The following is an 18,313-nucleotide window of genomic DNA, read 5'->3' as shown; positions in this document are numbered from 1 at the left end:
TGAGATGATAGGAACTTAGTGATTATGTTAGGCTTTGTTGCTGTGACAAAATATTAGACAAAAAAAAGAACTGAAAAGAGCTTTACTTTGGCTTAAAGTTTCAATTCATGGTCACTTGACTCTATAGTTTCTGCACCATGGTAAGACAAAACCTCATGGCAGAGACTACGTGGTGAAACAAGGCTGCTCACTTCATGGCAGCCAGGAAGGAAATGTAGAGTGGAGCAAAGTCCTGGACACAAGACAGACCCTTCAACACTGTGCCCCTTGTGATCTCCAACTAGACCCCACATCTAATAGCCCATTCAACTATGAAGTCATTGGTGGACTAACCCATTGAGGAAGTTAAGAGCCCTCCTAATCCAATCATCTCTCAATAGCTCCACTAGTTGAGACCAAGCCTTCAAAACACGAGCTTTTGCGGGGAGGGAGCACACTAAATATCCAAATAGTAACAATGACAAACTGGATCTGCGGACAGGTGTGAGGGAGAAGAGGAGGGTTATCTCTAGGACTCTGGTGATAACATTTAACTAAGGCAGGTGGTAGGAGAGAGGGCACAGGTTTGGAGAGAGGTGATGCGGTCTGACCCGATGCTAGAGAGCTGATGGGGAGCTCCCTAAAGGAGATAACTACAGGCAGATGCATGTGGAGATCTAGAGCTCAAAGGGAGATCAAGGAAAGAGACAGACTCAAGAGTCATCAGCACACAGACAGAGGTTTCCAAGTTCACCTATATTTGCTGCTATGTCACCTGGAGAAAGTGGGATGTAAAGCCGGAGCACTATGGGGCATCCACCTGGAACCCTTCAAGCAGCTAGATAGAAGGCACAGCAAGAGTTCCTGGAACTGAAGCCAGGAAGAGCCCAGAGCAGGAGAGACTAAAAGGAGGTTTGTAGGCTTAGGTTGAGCATGCCCAGGCTGGAAAAATTCTAATGGCTCAGAAAGTGAGGTGATACTCCCAGAGGGGATACTGGCTGATTTTGTTCTTATTTTTAAATTATTGCATTTAGAACTTTAAGAGTAAAAAAAGAATGAAACATCTTCATATACTAATTACATGGCCTAACTGCCTCTGACCAACCAAGTTCCTTTGCTGTGCAACTCCAGTTTCTTAGGTCACACCAACAGGCTCTCTTAGATTATTTGCAATGATTACAGATGTCACTTTACCCAGCAAGACCTATTGATCTTGTAGTCCCACCCAGCAAAGATCATGAAAATATTTAATCCCTTTTTAGGCCTAAGAGAACACAAAAAACAAGTAACTTCATCACTGCTTTCCCTGCCCCAAGCACCGCAATATTAGGCTCCAGGAGGTGCTCCAACTTTCCCCAGAAGGTATACACAGGCCTGATGGACCCTACATCCAGACTGTGGCCTTTGAGCAACTTCTTGGCCCTGGGAAGTAATTCCCCAAGAGTTGTCCAAACATCTACCAGACCAAGGTCTTCAGCATCTGTCTCTGAATGAAAGCCAATTATCAGTATTTCCTAGGTGTCATATTCTTGTCCCTTTATCTTGAGAAGCAGTTTACTAAAAGAAAAAAAAAATAGCAAGGATAACAAGCAAACTGTATAGCCTGCTACTGAGTGCAAGATAGATACTAAGTTTCTGTATGACCTGCTGTGACTGAATCCCTGCCCCTTTTCTTGCAGTGGAAAAGGGGTCTGATGAATTGAGGACAAGTTGTTGGGGCAAGGAAAAAGATTTATCAGAACTATCAGTGAAATGAGAAGATGGCAGGCTCTCACCAATAAAGATCATCTTAACTCACTATGCTTCATAGCCCTTTATCCTTAGGTTAAGAGGGAAAGTAGTGGGTCTTATGTTAGGATAAGATAAATTACTGACAACTTCTAGGTGCCTCTCCAGTGGACTAATGAGACACTGTGAAAAATGATGTCTGCTATGCATATAATTACAAGGTTACACTGCCCTTGTAGGTTTTGAAAATATCTTAGATACTCTTACTTTGGTGTTTTCAGCCTTGAAAGGGAAGGAGAGAGATTAGGAAAGTTTAGAGCAAATCAACCTTGGACTCCCAGTCCTGAGCAAACATTTCCTTAAGTGACTAACATGCCTACATGCTGAGCTGAACAGATATCTGATCCAAAGGTTAAGGCAGCAAAGCAGGTAGGCAGAGTATGAGAGCAGACGCAAGTCTACGTGAACAGTCAGTGCTCTCAGCAAGAGCAATCTTCATGTTCCTGAAAGATAACCTAGGCAACTGTCGTTATCATGACCCACACATCAGAGGTGACACTTAGAAGTCATCATAATTGATCTTTTCCTAACATAAGACTCACTACTTCCCCTCCTTACCTAAGGATAAAAGGGTCATGAAACCTTGAGCCCAAATGTGACTATATTTGCAGATAGGACCCTTAAGAGGATAACTATGGTCAAAGATACCATAAGACATAACCTTGATCAATTTGACTGGCATTATGTAGGAAGAGATGTCAGAAATGCACATGTACAGAAAACTCCATGTGAGAACACACTAAGTGTGCGGTCATCTGTAAATCAGGGAGAAAAAGCCAAAGAGAAACCAGACCTGCCCATACCCTAGACTTGGACTTCCAGCCTCTACAACTGTCAGAATTAAATGTGGGGGGCTGGAAAGATGACTCAGAACTTAAGAGCACTGGCTGTTCTCGCAGAAAACCCGGGTTTGATCAGATCCCATCACCCACAAGGTGGCTAACAACCGTCCATAACTACAGTTCCAGAGGATCCGACACCCTCTTCTGTCCTCTATAGGCATTGTACAACATGGGTACACTTACACACATGCAAGCATAACACTCATACATAAAATAAATTTTTAAAAAAATTTAAAAAAGGATTAAGTGTGGGCTGTTTAATCCATCCTCTGTGGTATTTTGCTATGGCAGCCTGAGCTAATACAATTATTGACACATGAAATTATATGCATTTCATATTCCAGAATCCACTAATAAAATTTTGTTGGAGCATAGCCTCACTCATTTATTTACATATTGTCCTGGCACTGCTTTCCTTTGCATAGCAGTCACAGAGTTGTGATAAGGACTGCATGATCTTCAAAGTCCAAAATACTTGCTACTTTGTGGAGAATGTCTGCTGAACCCTCTTCTAAGCAACTTAGATGCTCACTTTTGAATACCAGAGTATCTCACTTCTGCAGCTTGCAGCATTTGGTACCTCTACCCTACCCCAATTCCAATTCCAAAGGTTCTGTGTCCCACCACTGTAGCCAATGTCTATGCTAGATGATCTGGTTTGATAAGCAGACCCTGTATCTTATCCTTCCCACACATCTAGAGCAGAGGATATTGCCACGATTGCCTCTGGCAGCACCAAATCTAGACCTGACCTCTGACTCACTGGTACACTCTGAACACCACCCTTTCCTCTGTCTAGTGTGCTGAGTAGGGATGGCTTCCTCTCTGTCAATGCTTAGATGGCAATGAGTTACAAATGGACTGTGTAGTCTAATATTTGACATTTCTTATGCTGTATGTAGATGTTAATTTTTAAAAGATAGCTCATATTTATGTTACTCTAAATGTAAATAATTATTTTTTTAAATCATGCTTTCTACAGTTGACCAAGTGACACACTGGCAAAATCACATGGCCTGTGTTGTCCCTCCACTCCCAAAGTTGCAAATCTACTAGGTTTCTCAGGATCTCTGTTCAATCATTAAGGTACCCTCATGACCCAGTGGGAGAGAAAAAGTCAACCCTTTGGTGGAGAGGTTCATGAAGATGCTAATATGGGCCTCAAGAGTCTGAGAAAGTGTCCCAGAGTAGACTTCTGTCTCAGTCTCTAATATGGAGACCCACTAGCTTAACAATTCTTAAACTGCCAACTGTTAGCTCCTGGTTCACCAACCAACACAAAATCTAGCACTGAAGAACTGAAAACATCACAAAGAGCCAAGCATGGTGGTAGATAATTCCAGCACTCAGGAGGCTGAGGCAGGAAGGCCACAAGTTCAACACCAGACTTGGCTACACAGACCTTGTCTCAGAAAAAAATGAATAAAAACTAATTTAAAGAAATTCACAGAGAATGGCAGTGTAGGATTCAGTGACAGTGAGTAGGTCAACAGCATAGTTAGTTTGCAGTCCAGCTCTGAGGTCATGACAGACTAGAAACAATTCTCCCCCACTTACTGGTTTGTAATCAGAAAGCTAATGACATTTTGCCATTTCATGAGAAAGTTATTGAGAAGAGTGAACTGGTACTTTTAGCCAAATTAAAGAACGACAAAGTATCCACTGGGAAGACATGCAGTGATAAATGAGGATATAAATTCTGTCACTTTTCTCATGAACTCTGACTAGTTTGATCTTTTCTTTCTATATTTTCTAATCCTAACTTTCATTTCCATTTATCTGCTTTTTAATATAGTTCTCTGTTCTTTTTTTCTTTCTTTAAAAATTTATTAGCATTACTTTCTCTAAAAAATAGAGCCAGGCTGGTGTGGTGGCACAAGCCTTTAGTCCCAGCACTTGGAAGAGGCAGGCAGATCTCTGTGAGTTCGAGGCTAGCTTGGTCTACATAGCGAGTTCCAGATCAGTTGGGGCTACAGGGAGACCTGTCTCAAAAAGACCAAAAAGAAAAAAATAATATGATTACCACTGAAAAACTTTGTATAGGTTGGAGAATTTGGGAGGGGAATGAATGGCAAACTTTCATTACAGCAACAGTAACAAATTTCACATTATTGTTGAAGTTTGGTAGTACAGTTTTGTCAGTAATATGCAAATATTACACTAGATATATAGAATTGCAAATTTACATATTTACATAAAACACAATTTCATATTTTTAGTTTGAGAATTTTATCAGTGTAATTATTACAATATATTTTTTTTAAACTTCCCATACTGTGATTTATACGTTCAAGGAGGTGTTTTTTATTTTCTGTAGGGCATAGGTGAAGACATACTGGGGCTATAGAAGAGTAACAGAAAAATAATGGAAAACCTCCTGGTGCCTGGGAATGGGAGAGGTCCAATATCAAGGCCTGGATGCCTAGGACCATGTGTGGACTCAAGAGCACAGCTGGCCCTCAGGGGAGGTGGGTTGTTCTAGAGAATTAAGTCATCCTAAGACTAGAATCTACAAATGACAGAGACTTCCCGTCCCCAGCATAACCCTGACAAAGAGGCAAAGCCACTGCCATGTACAACCTGCGACTTCAGGTGAGGGGGTTATGGGGAGTGCAGCTACTCAAAGAAGACAAACTGCTGCCCAACATCGGGACGTCTTCCATCCTCCACTCTGCTCCATCATTAGGCCACCACCAGAGGAATGTGGAACCCTGGCTCATGGCAGGGGACTACAGCTCCAGTTGATGGGAGAGGACCAAGCTTGCTTCCAGAAGGGGATGTCAGCTCCAGGTTGATGGGAGGGGACCACAACTCTGGCCTGTGGAAGACCCCAGCTCCAATTCACAGGAGAGAACTGCTACTCTGGCTTGTGGGAGGCGACTCCAGTTCCTGCTCACAGGAGGGGACCACAACTCCAACTCATGGGGTGGGGGGCACAGCTTCAGATTCACAGGAGACACAGTTACAGCTCATGGGACAGGACCACAGCGTCAGGTTCATGGGAGGTGATCACAGTTTCAGGCTCACAGGAGGAGTCACAATTTCAATACACTGGTTCCTATTATTGTCCTGTCTCCAATGTTCTGTCTACAGGATTATAGTTGTGTTAAAGCTAGAGCATTTTGGCTCTGTGCAGCAAACAGAGATAACAGTTACTTGTTGGCTTGAATTTTTCACTACAGGGACATCAATATTGGAGAAAGCCACCTTTGGCTTTTGTTCAGGAGATGGGTTTTTTGTTTTCATGGTGAAGTTTCCGGTTGCTTTTGGATTATTTTATATAATTTTAATGATCACTTGAAAGCTTATGTTTTTCATTTCTATATTTCTTGTATCTCTTCCCGCCCCTTCCCTTCCTTTGTATATTTGATACTAGGGCCTGATACTTGTGAAGCAAATGCTTTACCACTGAGCCTACATTAATGCCTTGATTTTTTCCTTCTTTCTTTCTTTCTTTCTTTCTTTCTTTCTTTCTTTCTTTCTTTCTTTCTTTCTTTTCTCTCTCTCTCTCTCTCTCTCTCTTTCTTTCTTGCCAAGTCCTTTCTCGCCTATGCCCAACAAGTGGTCCTCATCCTCCTTGAGGCTGACCACCTGTCTTAGTTTGTTCTTCATTGCTGTGACAAAACACTCTGACCAGTACCAACTTGGGGAGGAAAGGGTTTATTTGTCTTACAACTCCCAGGTCACAGTTCATCAGGGAGTCAAAGGTAGGAACTCAGGGCAGGAACCTGGAGGCAGGAGCTGGAGCACAGGCCATGGAGGAACGCTGCTTACTGGCTTGCTCTCCTGGCCCCTGCTCAGCCTGCTTTCTTATGCAACACAGGCCCACCTGCCCAGGGGTGGCACCACCCACAGTGGGCTGGGCCCTCCCACATCACTCATCAAGAAGATGCCCTTCAGATATGGCCACAGGCCAGTCCAATAGAGGCAATTTCCCGATTGAGGCTCCCTCAACCCAGGTGTGTCAAGTTGACACTAAAGCTATCCAGGACACCACCCTAATAAAAATGGATCTTAACTGAAGCACCACTAGCTTGCTTGAAGGCAATAAATATACTTCAGTATTTATACTGAGTTCTTTGGACCTTTTTCTGCAGTTGCATATGGATTGTTTCCAACCATTGGTACCATACAATCAGTGTAGAAATAACCAATCTTAAACATGTTCAGCATAGAAATAATTAGGTTCATTTCAAGCTCGCCAACATTTCTGACAGATGCTGTAGGCATCAGGAGGGTAAAGTTCATTACGTTGGAGAACAAGTCCCTACAGGGAACAAACATGACTGCAGTAGGCCAGAGGGAAGACCTGAGTGCTGGCTTGGTGAGAATCTTGGCCTCGGGAAGGCAGAAACCAGTACCAGTTCTCCATTCTTGTGGGCATTCCTGTTCTGCCTCCCTGAACCAAACTCAACTGTCAATAGTTCCAAAGTGTCACATTCTTGTCTCTTTATCTGGACAAATATGGTGGAAAAAAAAAATAGCCAAGATATTTAAGCCTTATATAACCAAATATAGTTATTTCTTGGTTGTTAAAGTTATTTGAGCAAGGAAACAGAAGGGGGTTAGAAAGTTCATTTTCAATTCAAAAATCTCCTTTGTCTAAATGAGAGTTGTTACAAGATTCCCAGTAGATATCTGAAATCATAGATGCTGAGGCAAGATGGCTCAGGCAAGGGCTTTTGCTGCCAAGCCTGGTGACCTGAGTTCGATCTCCAGATCTTATATGGTAGAAGGAGAGAACAGGAGAGAACCAACTCCTGCAAGTTGTCCTCTGACTTCCACATGTGTGCTATGGCACCCGCATGCTTCTACACACACACACACACACACACACACACACACACACAAGCACACACTTTTTTTTCTGAGACAGGGTCACACTATGGAGCCTTAGCTGGTCTGGAACTAACTATATAGACCAGACTGGCCTTCAATTCACAGAGATCCACCTACTCTTGCTTCCCAAGTGCTGGAATTAAAGGTATGGATACCAAGCCCAGCTTTGTACACATACACAATTTTTAAAAATGTTTTAAAAAGAAACAAACTATGGATATTACCAAACCATATATACTTACGATTTTAATTTATAAATTAGGCACAGTAAGAGATTAATAAAACAGAATACTTATACTACACTAAAATAAAACTTATGAGAATGTGGTCTCTTCCAAAAAATGTTACTTGAACACAACTCTGTGAAAACGGAGACAACTGACCTGGTAATACACAGCTAAGTGACCAAAGTGGCTACTGAAGAGCAGGGAGTATACACAACCCAGATGCGCCGGACAAAAGGAAATTCACTCCTAGGATGAGGCAAAATTTCATCACATTACTCAGAATGGAGTATAACATAAAACTTATGAATTGTTTATTTCTAGAATTTTCCACTCATCTTTCCATACTGCAGTTAAACAGGCAAAAACCATGGAACTTAAGCATAGGTAGGAAGGAGCTACTTACACAGAGGGAACATAGAAAGACAGTCCTGATACTCTTCCCCTTACTGTGCTGTCATTTCAACTTTCTTCAACTCAACCCAAACTATCAGTTGTATTTATATAAAAGATTGTTTACAAAAACCAAGATAAGAGCTGGATGTATCAACTGAGAAAGGTGGCCAGCAAAATTTCCACCCAGGTACTCAGCAGGGCCCTCTCCTTACTGAGAAACAAGAACAGAAGACTGTCTCCAAACAAAAGACTTCTTAAATGGCAGCACCCTTACAACCATATGTTCATGAATTAACCAAAGCCACCCCTAGTCTGTAAAAGGCAAGTACTACAGGCAGTAGAAATTCAACCACTGATCCAGAGAGCTTTCAAGATATTGTTTCTCCCCTAAGTGTCTATATCACTCATTAAACAGGTTGTAAACCAGTAACCTACAGACCAACCTACAGCTGCCTAAGTGTCTGTGTGTGCGCGCACACACTCTTGAGTAACCAAGTGCATGTGGGTGAGGAGGCCAGACAATGACATGGTCTTCTTGAATTGTTCTCTACCTTATTTTTTGAGATAGTGTGTCTCATTGAACCTGGAGCTCAATGGTTCAACTGGCTGGCCAGCAAATCCCAGAGATCCCTGTCTCTGTCTTGCCAGGACTTCACCAGGATGCTGGTGACCGAGCCAGTGCTCATGCTTGCACAGAAACTGTTTTACTGGCTGAACCATCTCCCCTGGTGCTTTAAGTCTTTTAAGTTTTTGATTTAGCTGACAACATTTCACAGACATATCTGGATTTCCTGATGTTGTAAAAAAAAAAAAAATTAGAAAATCTGTCTCCACAAGGCAACAACCAAAGCTAACAATTGTTAGACGGTGTGTGTGCTCCTTGCTGTCCCTGCCACTGCTTTACACCCTGCCAGCTTCACTCGCTTCTGTCATCCACCCACCATGTACTCCTGCTTATCCCTCCTAACCATGTTTAATGTATTTATTTTTATTCTATGTGTAAGAGTGTTTTGCTTGCATGTATGTAAGTGTACCCATACTGTACAGTACCCACAGAGATCAGAGAGGCTGTTGGAACTCCTGGAACTGGAGTTATGAATGGTTGTTAGCCTCCACATGGATACTGGGAACAGAACCTGGGTCCTCTGTAAGAGCAGCCAGTGCTCTTAAATGTTAAGTCATCTCTCCAGCCCCATAACCACGTTCTTTCTGACCAATGGGACATTCCTGATATCACACAGACTTTCCTGTTGGATGAAACAGTTCCTGGCTAGAGACTCGGTCCTTTAGTTCTCCTTTTCCAATTACTGGCCCAATCTGCTGATCCTGGGCTCTCTTCCATCTTGGCAAAGAGACCTATGGTGGAGAGACTTCCAGCAGACTTTTCCACATTACAGCCAAACTGCCAGTAAGTAAGACTTTCATTGTTTCATTCTCCATTCAAAGCCCTTAGTGGTCATGATTCTCCAGCTCATCCTACCTGGCTCTTCAGCAGTCAGTTCCAAGTGAGGAGTTAGGAGAATCCATGTAACTAAGTGAGTGGCATTGGAGCCAAATGCCCAATAGTCTTCACTGTTCCACATGCTTGTTGGCTTCATCGTCTCTGCTTTGATCCTGATTCGGTATCTCTAAACCCAGACGGCGCAGAGAATGTACAAAGAACTGAGGAAGCTTGCAGACCAAGAGGAGTTCCTCCTTTCTGGAGCCCAGAGCAGGCAGGGTGAGCTGCTGGGCATGCAGGTGAAGGGGGATGTAGCGGGCTTTTGATTGCTGCAGCCCCAGCTTCTTCAGGGTGCCAGCAGAAAGCTTCTATAGAAAGCAAAAACAAACTCATGAGAGCAAAATCAACTCTCCATCCTTCACTAGCAAGGGAACCAGTGCTAACCCCTGGAAGACCCAGGAATGTCTAGGCCACTGCAGGGACATGTCTAGGAAGGGCTTAGAGGCCAGGTAAGAAAAATACAGTCAAACCAAAGAAGATTTTATTGACAAAATTTTCTGGCCTTTGAAAAGAATAGGCTGTAATATCAAAGAATAAAAATGATTCTTGGGGCTAGAGAGATGGCTCAGTGGTTAACACCACTGGCTGCTCTTGCAGAGGATCTGGGTTCAGTTCCCAGCATCTACATGGAGGCTAACAACCATTCATAACTCCACTTCCAGGAGTTCCAACAGCCTCTTCTGACCACTGTGGGCACTGTATAACACGGGTGCACTTACATACATGCAGGCAATACACTTATACACATAAAATAATAAAAACAATTAAAAAAAAATAAAAATGATTCTTCCTCTTTTTTAGATAGCATGAAAGACAATTTTAAGATTTCTGCCCTTAGCACAGTATCCCAACAAAATCTGAGTACACAAATGAACCGGGAAGGTCTGACAACAGCTCTTGCAGCTCCTTAAGGACAGTAACTAACTACTGTCATGCCTGTAAAAGTTAGAAGTGTAGTTCCATGTCCCGAGACAATGAAGACCTCTTTGTCATCACCCACTTCAGGGTTTTAACAAAAGGAAAGCATAAAAAGAAAGTATACCACAAGATTTTTTTTTTCCTCTTCTAAACCCTTCGAACAATATAACGTTAGAAGCCACCAACATCACATATATTGCTATTCTGTTAAAGACACTTAACGGCTGGGTGTGATGGCAGACACCTTTAGTCCCAACACTTGGGCCTAAACTGAGCCATCTCTCTAGCCCCAAGAATCATTTTTATTCTTTGATATTACAGCCTGTTCTCTTAGAAGGCCAGAAAATTGGAGGCAGAGGAAGGTGGATCTCTGTGAGTTTGAGGTCAGCATGGTCTACATATCAAGTTCCAGGTCAGTTGGGACTACAGGGAGACCCTGTCTCAAAACACACACACACACACAGACACACAGACACATACACACACACACATACACACACGACACTTCAATGCAACATTCTAAGAAACCCACACCAACTCTAGTGGATGTCCTTTCCCTAAATGTGGGTGTGTGTCTCTCCCTCTCTCAATGCTTATGTTTGTATCAACAGTAAAGCCATTTTATAAACTCCCAACTTTGCTTCAAAACAAACATATATAAATAAGAAAAGAAACAAAGCGAGAGAGATGGGGGGGCCCGCAAGCTCTCTCCCTTATTCTGTTAAATACATTGGATTAAACCAGTATTACCTGGGGGGCCAGCTTATTCCAGTCTGAGTACTTGTGATCACCAAGGATTGGACAATCTAATCCAAAAGACAAGTGTACTCGAAGCTGATGTTTTATACCTTAGGAGACAGAGAAGAAAAAAAAAAACAAAAAAAAAAAACTTATCAGGTGCTAAGGACACAACACTATGGTACTGCTGGCATCAGCTTCAAATCAATTAACAGTAAACTGGCAGCCCAGCTGCAATACGCAATACAGAATAAATAATGTAAGGAGCTACAAGCTACACAGTACCAACCAACTTAGGAAATGACCATAAATATTCTTGATGGCCATTATCATGAACTTGATGTTTACCATTACTCACTTTTATTATTTTATTATATAATGATAAATAGTGTTTTGCACATTTCCTTCCTTTTCTTTTTTGCAATGCTGGGGATTGAACCAACCCAGGGCCTTGCATGCCCTGAGTCAAGTGCTCTGCAACTAAGCTGTATTTCCAGCCCCACATTTCTTAATTACAGCAAAATATAAAATTCTTGTTTTACATATGGAGTTCAGTATACTTAAATAGGAGTTATGTTCAAATTGTTCTGCACCCATCAACATGATCCATCTCTAGAAACTTCTCATTCTTGAAAACTGGAATCCACTGACACAATGACTGCATTACTTCCTGACTCCCTTTACCCCTAGTTTTTGGCAAGCTTCATTCTACTTTCTCTATGAAGCTGCTCACTAGATATACACCATACAAGAAGAATCAACTAGCACCCACCCCTTGTGTCTAGCTTATTTCATTTAGCATAATGTCTTCAAGGTTCACCCATGTAGCACATATTGGAATTGCCTTTAACTCTTCCAAGGCAGAAAATAACATTTTTTTGTCCATATACACACACATTTTATTTCTCCATTCATTCATCAGTGGGCGCTTGGGTTGTCTCCATCTCTGGGCTTCTGTGACTAATGTTGCTATAAACGCAAGGATGCAAATGTTTGCTTTTTTGTGTGTACATACCCAGCAGTGGAATTGCTGGATCACTTGGCAGTTTAATTTTTTTTTTAAAGAAATGCTTTGCACATTTTAAAATAAAGGTATTCAGGGGCTGGAGAGATGGCTCAGCGGTTAAGAGCACTGACTGCTTTTGCAGAGGACCCGGGTTCTATTCCCAGCACCCACATGGCAGCTATGAACCGTCCTTAACTCCAGTTCCAGGGAAATCTGAAGCCCTCTTCCAACCTCTGCAGCATTGCACGACACGGGTGCAATCACATACATGCAGGCAATACACTCATACACATAAAATAAAAATAATAAAATATTAGAAATTAATTAATTAATTAAAGGTATTCAAACTATATCCTCCTAAAACTGAGCACAAGTGGCACATGCCTGTAATCCCAGCACTTGGGAGACTGAGGTAGAAGGATCACAAGTTCCAGGCCAGACTAGGATACAAAATAAGACCCTGCACAAATAAGCCGTATTCTGTTTCCCACAATCATCCCTCTGGAGACTCAGGCCTCAGATCAGGACCAGAAACAGAGGGTCACAGAAGTCAGCTGAACTCAGCCCTCACACACAGTACCAGTACCAGTGGCTCAGAATAAGGGTAGGGCCCAACACAAGCCCCTGGACAAAGCATGGCAGTCACATCACAATGAAATGGGGCACCCTCACCTGTAACAGGTTGCAGCTCCAGGAGGGCAGAGGACACAGTGCTACTAAGTACCCGGTACTGAGTTACAGCAACATGAGCATCTCGGTTGGCCCGAACCTTCACCATTTTCCCACTGTCCATACGGTAGCTTGGGGACAGCGTCATCTGAAACCAGAGAAATCAGGATACGATTCCCAAGAAAGGACAGAAACCCACACCTCAGGGAGGCAGCTAACCTACCTTGTAATGTTGCTGATGGCCTTGTACCTCCTTCTCGATGATGGGGATATCCACAACTCCTGCAGAGGGCACGGGGACACGCACAGTGACAGCCCTGGGGGTGATACAGATTGCTGCTAAGCTATATAACCCAGGGAGGGACTCCTGGGACTTGGCTGCTTGGAAGCTCTCACTGGACCTTCTGTACTATCCCTCTTACAGCTTCCTGTCTATAGGTGAAAGAGACATTCAGAATGGGTCACTGAATTGTGGCTGTGGTTGCTGTGACTTCCATGACCTAACAAATTCTGTGAGGTTGTTTTTATTAGATTCATTCATTCAGATATTTGTTTATTTAGTATGGAATTAGAACCCACTATCTTTTATAATTAAAATACGAACACGATACAAAACCCTATTTCCTGATTCTCTTTTAATTGTACATATCCACAAAAGACCATGTTTTAATTTTTTCCAAAGTATTCTACAATTAGCATGTATAACTGTAATAGTAAAAGAGATCAGCTTATAAGTATCTAGCTCTCAGATTAAGCACTAAACCATGAAAATCATGTGGGACCCTCCAATCATTACAGTAGTGAAATGGCAATACTAACTCCATTTTGTTCTAGCTGACTTTTGCTTTACCCTGTGGTTTTGCCCAGCCATTCCCACTGTGGCCAGCCAGGTAGAACACCTCATGTAGGCAGCTTCAGGAAGTAGTTTCTACAATATTGGGAAACTTACAAGTAGCCAGGTAGTACATCCAGGTAGCACGTCCTCCATCCCAGCTATACCTGCATCTCTATGGCGCCTGTTCTGCATTCTGAGAAACTTGTTTTTTCCTAACCAAAACTTTCTGTTAATTGAAAATCTCTGTTAACTGACCTGCCCCTGGTCTGGTGTAACTATGGTTATTAGCTTTACCCATCATTGCAGTTTTAAACTTTATAAACCCTGCCCTGTTTCTCCTCAGGGTCGAGAGTTCTCTTGGGCATGAGCCCCCTCTCTAGCTAACTAATGAAGGACTTCTAATTCAACTATCAGTATGTGGTGTTCCTCTGCACAGTTACACTCAGTATTACAGTAGTTCTTAAACTTAACTGTATATTCTAGTTTTCTGTGGAGCTTTTTATACTTGTGTTTTGTTTTATGACACTAAAGATTAAATTCAGGGCCTTACACATGCTAGTTGTTCTAGCTCTACCACTAAACTTTTGAAAACTTTGAAAAATCTAAATGCTAAAACCCACAGCCACCAGACATGAATCAGAACACCTGATGGGTGGGGTGGGTCATAGACACACAAGATTTTTAAAGGACTCCCTAAATCACAAAGTTTCTGCAAAATCTCTACAACAGAAAGGATTAACATCTCAAACATAGAATATTTATAAATCAAATATAAAACCATAACCTAATAGCTGAAAATAGTCAAATGAGAAATGAACAATCTATTCTCAGAAAGAGAAAGTTAAACAGTCAGCAAACATAAAACCCCACCTGAGTGGCAAGCTCTTAAAAAATGCTTTGGGCCAGGCATGGTAGGCACTCAGGTGGATCTCTCTGAGACTGAGGCCAGCCTGGTCTCAGGGTTGTATAGTGAGACCCTGTCTCAAAAAAAACCCCAAAAACAAAAACAAAAAAGCTTTGATTGGCACAGAGGAGGTAAAACATTTAACACTGTTGGTGGGAGCCCAAATTGACATAACCTTTTTGAGAGCAGTTTAGGTAATATTAAAATTTTAAACATGCATACCATTAAAATCAGCAATTTTGTTTTAATTTATTTGCACACATGTGTGTCTATTTGAAACAAGGTCTCCCTTGTAGCCCCAGCTGGCCTGTAACTCACTATTTAGATCAAGTTGGCCTCAAACTCACAGAGATCCACCTGCCTCTGCCTTCTGACTGCCAGGATTAAAGGCATGCACCATGTCCAGCACAATTCTGCTTTAAGGAATACACTCTAATATATTTTTTATTTATTATTTTTATTTTATCTGTATAAGTATTGCTTGCATGTATGTGAGTGCACCTGAGTTATGCAATGAATGCCTGGGAGGTCAGAAGAGGGCATCCGATTCCCCTGGAACTGGAGTTAAGGACGGTTTGTAGCCATCATGTGGGTACTAGGAATCGAACCCAGGTCCTCTGCAAGAGCAGTCAGTGCTCTGAGCCATCTCTCCAGCCCCAGGAATACATTCTAAAATCACTGCTAAGGAACAAGGTGTGGTGATACATATCTATAATCCTAGCACTTGAGAGGTGAAGACAGGAGGATCAGATCAAGGTCATCTCAGCTACATAGAAAGTCTGAGACCCTGTCTCAGAGAAACCAAACAAGTGGGGCTGGAGAGATCACTGCGGTTAAGAACACTTGCTGCTCTTGCAGTTCTCAGCAGCTACGTGGTGGCAAACAATCATCCATAACCCCAGTTCTAGGGGATCAGATGCCCTCTTCTGGCCTCTATGAGCACTGTAGACAAAGGTACACTAACATGCATGCAGGCAAAACACTCAAATTCATAAAGTAAAACAAAACAAAACAATTCTTAAAAAACCAAAACAAAACAGAGGCCAGTAAAGGCACTTGCTGCCAACCATGAAGAAGTGAGTTTGACCATGAACCCCTTTGGTGGAAGGAGAACTGACTCCCACCGTTGTCTCTAACCTCCACACATGTACAGTGATACACGTGTGCCAAGATGCATGCGCATATATACAAACTTAAAAAACAAAACCACTGAACAAAAAAGAACACAAGGGGCTGAGGAGATGGCTCAGTGGGTAAAGTGCTTGCTGCACAAGCATGAGAACCTGAGCTTGGATCCCCAAGCCCAGCAGTGCACATCTGTAACCCCAGGGTTTGGGGGGTAACAGGCAGGTCCGGAGACCTTGTCACAAAAAATATCTGTGCAAGGATGTGTACATCTGCATACTTACACGCATGCGCCTCACACATATACACACTCACAAACACAGAGAACCACTATCTTGTCATTCATGAGGCGGCATCATATACTCTTTATATCCTTATGAGTCCTTCTACAGTCCTTGGATTAATAGTTCCTGTAGCATGATGGAAGAACAGAGGAAACAAATGCCTCCAGTTATTCCACCTCTATTGCCACTAACAGATCTCATACCAGTATTTCTTTGTCACCTGGCGGGTTCTAAACAACTCCTGGACCTGGTGTGCCACTTCCTTCTCCCAAGCCAATACCATTACACCTGTGGTTTCCTTGTCCAGCCGGTGGCACAGATGCAAGGGCTCTGCTTTGTGGCCATGAAGCATCTTTGCCAAGGTGGGCAGTATATCACTGATGCAGAGCTTGACTCCAGGGCCACCTATGAAAGAAAAAGCCAGAAGCTGGAGTTTTCACCAAAGAAGTCTTCTTGGGAGAAAAGTCCTTACTACATAAATTGTCACCATTTTCTATAGTTGTACTACTAAGTATTAATATGCCCTGTGATCTCAATTGCTGAAAATAAATCTCAGGCTCCCAATCCAGACTACTAAGTCAGAACCTGTATTTTACCATGCTACCAAAAGACTCATAAGGAATTAAAGTTTGAGAAACACTGTCCTAGAGCATGTAGCTTTCTCTCCAGATTCTGCAGGACCAAGAAGCTCTACTGAAGTCTTACAGAAGAGAATGTTAAAAGCCTGTTACGAAAGGAAAAGAAAATCATGAAAAGTATTTGACAATACTTGCTTTATTTCTCCATACTTGCACCAAAAGAGCTAAAGTATTTACTCTAAAATACTTTTAGTTAAAATATCTCTTTTCCCCTGCAAATCTTGGACAAATACATTTTCCTTTATCAATCCTGCCTCACTTCAGCTGTGTGTCATCACTGCATTTAGCAGTATCTGAGTGTCCATTTACATTCCAGACACTTTGGGGTTTTATGCTAGGTACAGTCCAATATACAAACTGCTCTCTTCTGTCCTCATATATTATTTCCTCTTTCCTACTTTTGTTCTTCCTCCACCTCTTTCTTTTTGAAATGATATCTTGCTGTTGCTGAGAATAACCTGGAACTCCTGATCCTCCTGCTTCAGCCTCTCCCAGAACCTTGTTTACAGCTATCTGGCACCCAGCTTACTTCCCTGGTTTTGATGGAAAATAACCATTAGACGATCAAGCATACATCTTTTTGTTTTTCTCTATACCAATCTCTGTGGGGGGGTCTGCAGACAGCTCACTGTCAGATGTTTTGGAAATGGAAACTTGGACACTATGTGTCTGTCTTACGTAGTCATGTATGTAGGATCTCACTTACATAGTTGTCACATATATATGATGATACTCTACAAAGGTCTAACTAACTTTAATGCAAAAGCACCTCATATGTGATGCTTCAGATTAGCTCTTAGTTGTAGTAGAAAGCAGCAACAGGTTCCTCTCCTTTGCCTACATGGTTCTTACCATGGACAGGAAGACCATAGGGCTTATTGATGACCACAAGGTCCTTGTCCTGATAGAGAATCCCACGGCTCAGCGCCTTAGCAAGCACGTTGGGATGAACTCGCTGCAGCTGCTGTGTGAATCGCACCAGTTCTTGCACCCTCCGCTGAACCGGGCTTGTAGGCACCTAAGGAGAGAGGACGGTGGGAAAAGGTTGATGAGGAAGTGAAGCACTGGGCAAGAACTTCAATGAGATCTGGGTGAGAACTGGGCCAGACAAATGACTGTGCCTTGGCATTAGACTCCTGCCTTCCTCAACTAATTTGAGAAGATGCCTGTCTCACCTGCATTCCCACGCGGTGGTTAGGTCCGAGCCTGGGAGCAACAGACGGACCCACAAATACACTGTCCCACTACTGCCTTCTTCCCTCTGCGGTCTCCCCATTGCCACACGATGTATCCTCAGTACTGACTAACTTGCTGCCGAGAACTCGCCCACCACACCCCTGGCCTGCCAAAGCCGTGAGCGCGCTGCCTCCCGGGACTTGTGGTCTTTCAAGGCTCACCGGCAGTTTCTTAGTCTTTGATTCCTGTTTCTGAGCTCGGAGCTTCTCCGCCAATTGCTGGGCATTCAGGGGCCTAGAGGCAGTAGCGGTGGAGAAAAATGGCTTGGAGCCGACAGCGATCAGCTTCCCGGGACGCCAGCTCGAACTCAAGACTCCGAAACCACGCGCAGCGCACTTGGGCACCGCCATCTTGCCAAGGGCGGGGCCAGCCCCCACGTGACGGACAGCGC

The 18,313-nt window shown here is 42.9% G+C and overlaps 1 protein-coding gene across 2 annotated transcripts; it reads right to left on the bottom strand.

The window, feature by feature from the left end:
- Positions 1-7,957: 7,957 nt before the first annotated feature.
- Positions 7,958-18,292, bottom strand: Rpusd4 (RNA pseudouridine synthase D4). Of its 2 annotated transcripts, none has more exons than XM_008834723.3 (7): positions 18,084-18,292; positions 17,539-17,704; positions 16,252-16,453; positions 13,124-13,217; positions 12,904-13,048; positions 11,238-11,335; positions 7,958-9,877 (listed from the first exon to the last, which is right to left on the bottom strand). In XM_008834723.3, the coding sequence occupies exons 1-7, from the start codon at positions 18,270-18,272 to the stop codon at positions 9,638-9,640; spliced, it is 1,134 nt and encodes a 377-aa protein (XP_008832945.1). In that variant the 5' UTR covers positions 18,273-18,292; the 3' UTR covers positions 7,958-9,637. The 2 variants fall into 2 exon arrangements, with proteins under 2 accessions (XP_008832945.1, XP_008832954.1); XM_008834732.3 differs by lacking the exon at positions 18,084-18,292 and adding an exon at positions 17,862-18,033.
- Between the last annotated feature and the right edge of the window lie 21 nt (positions 18,293-18,313).

Source organism: Nannospalax galili, unplaced genomic scaffold, assembly GCF_000622305.1.
Source record: "Nannospalax galili isolate Female #2095 unplaced genomic scaffold, S.galili_v1.0 scaffold690, whole genome shotgun sequence".
Taxonomy (NCBI): domain Eukaryota; kingdom Metazoa; phylum Chordata; class Mammalia; order Rodentia; family Spalacidae; genus Nannospalax; species Nannospalax galili.
The sequence above is the reverse complement of the archived record's forward strand: the minus strand, read 5'-3'. Positions and strand labels throughout refer to the sequence as shown.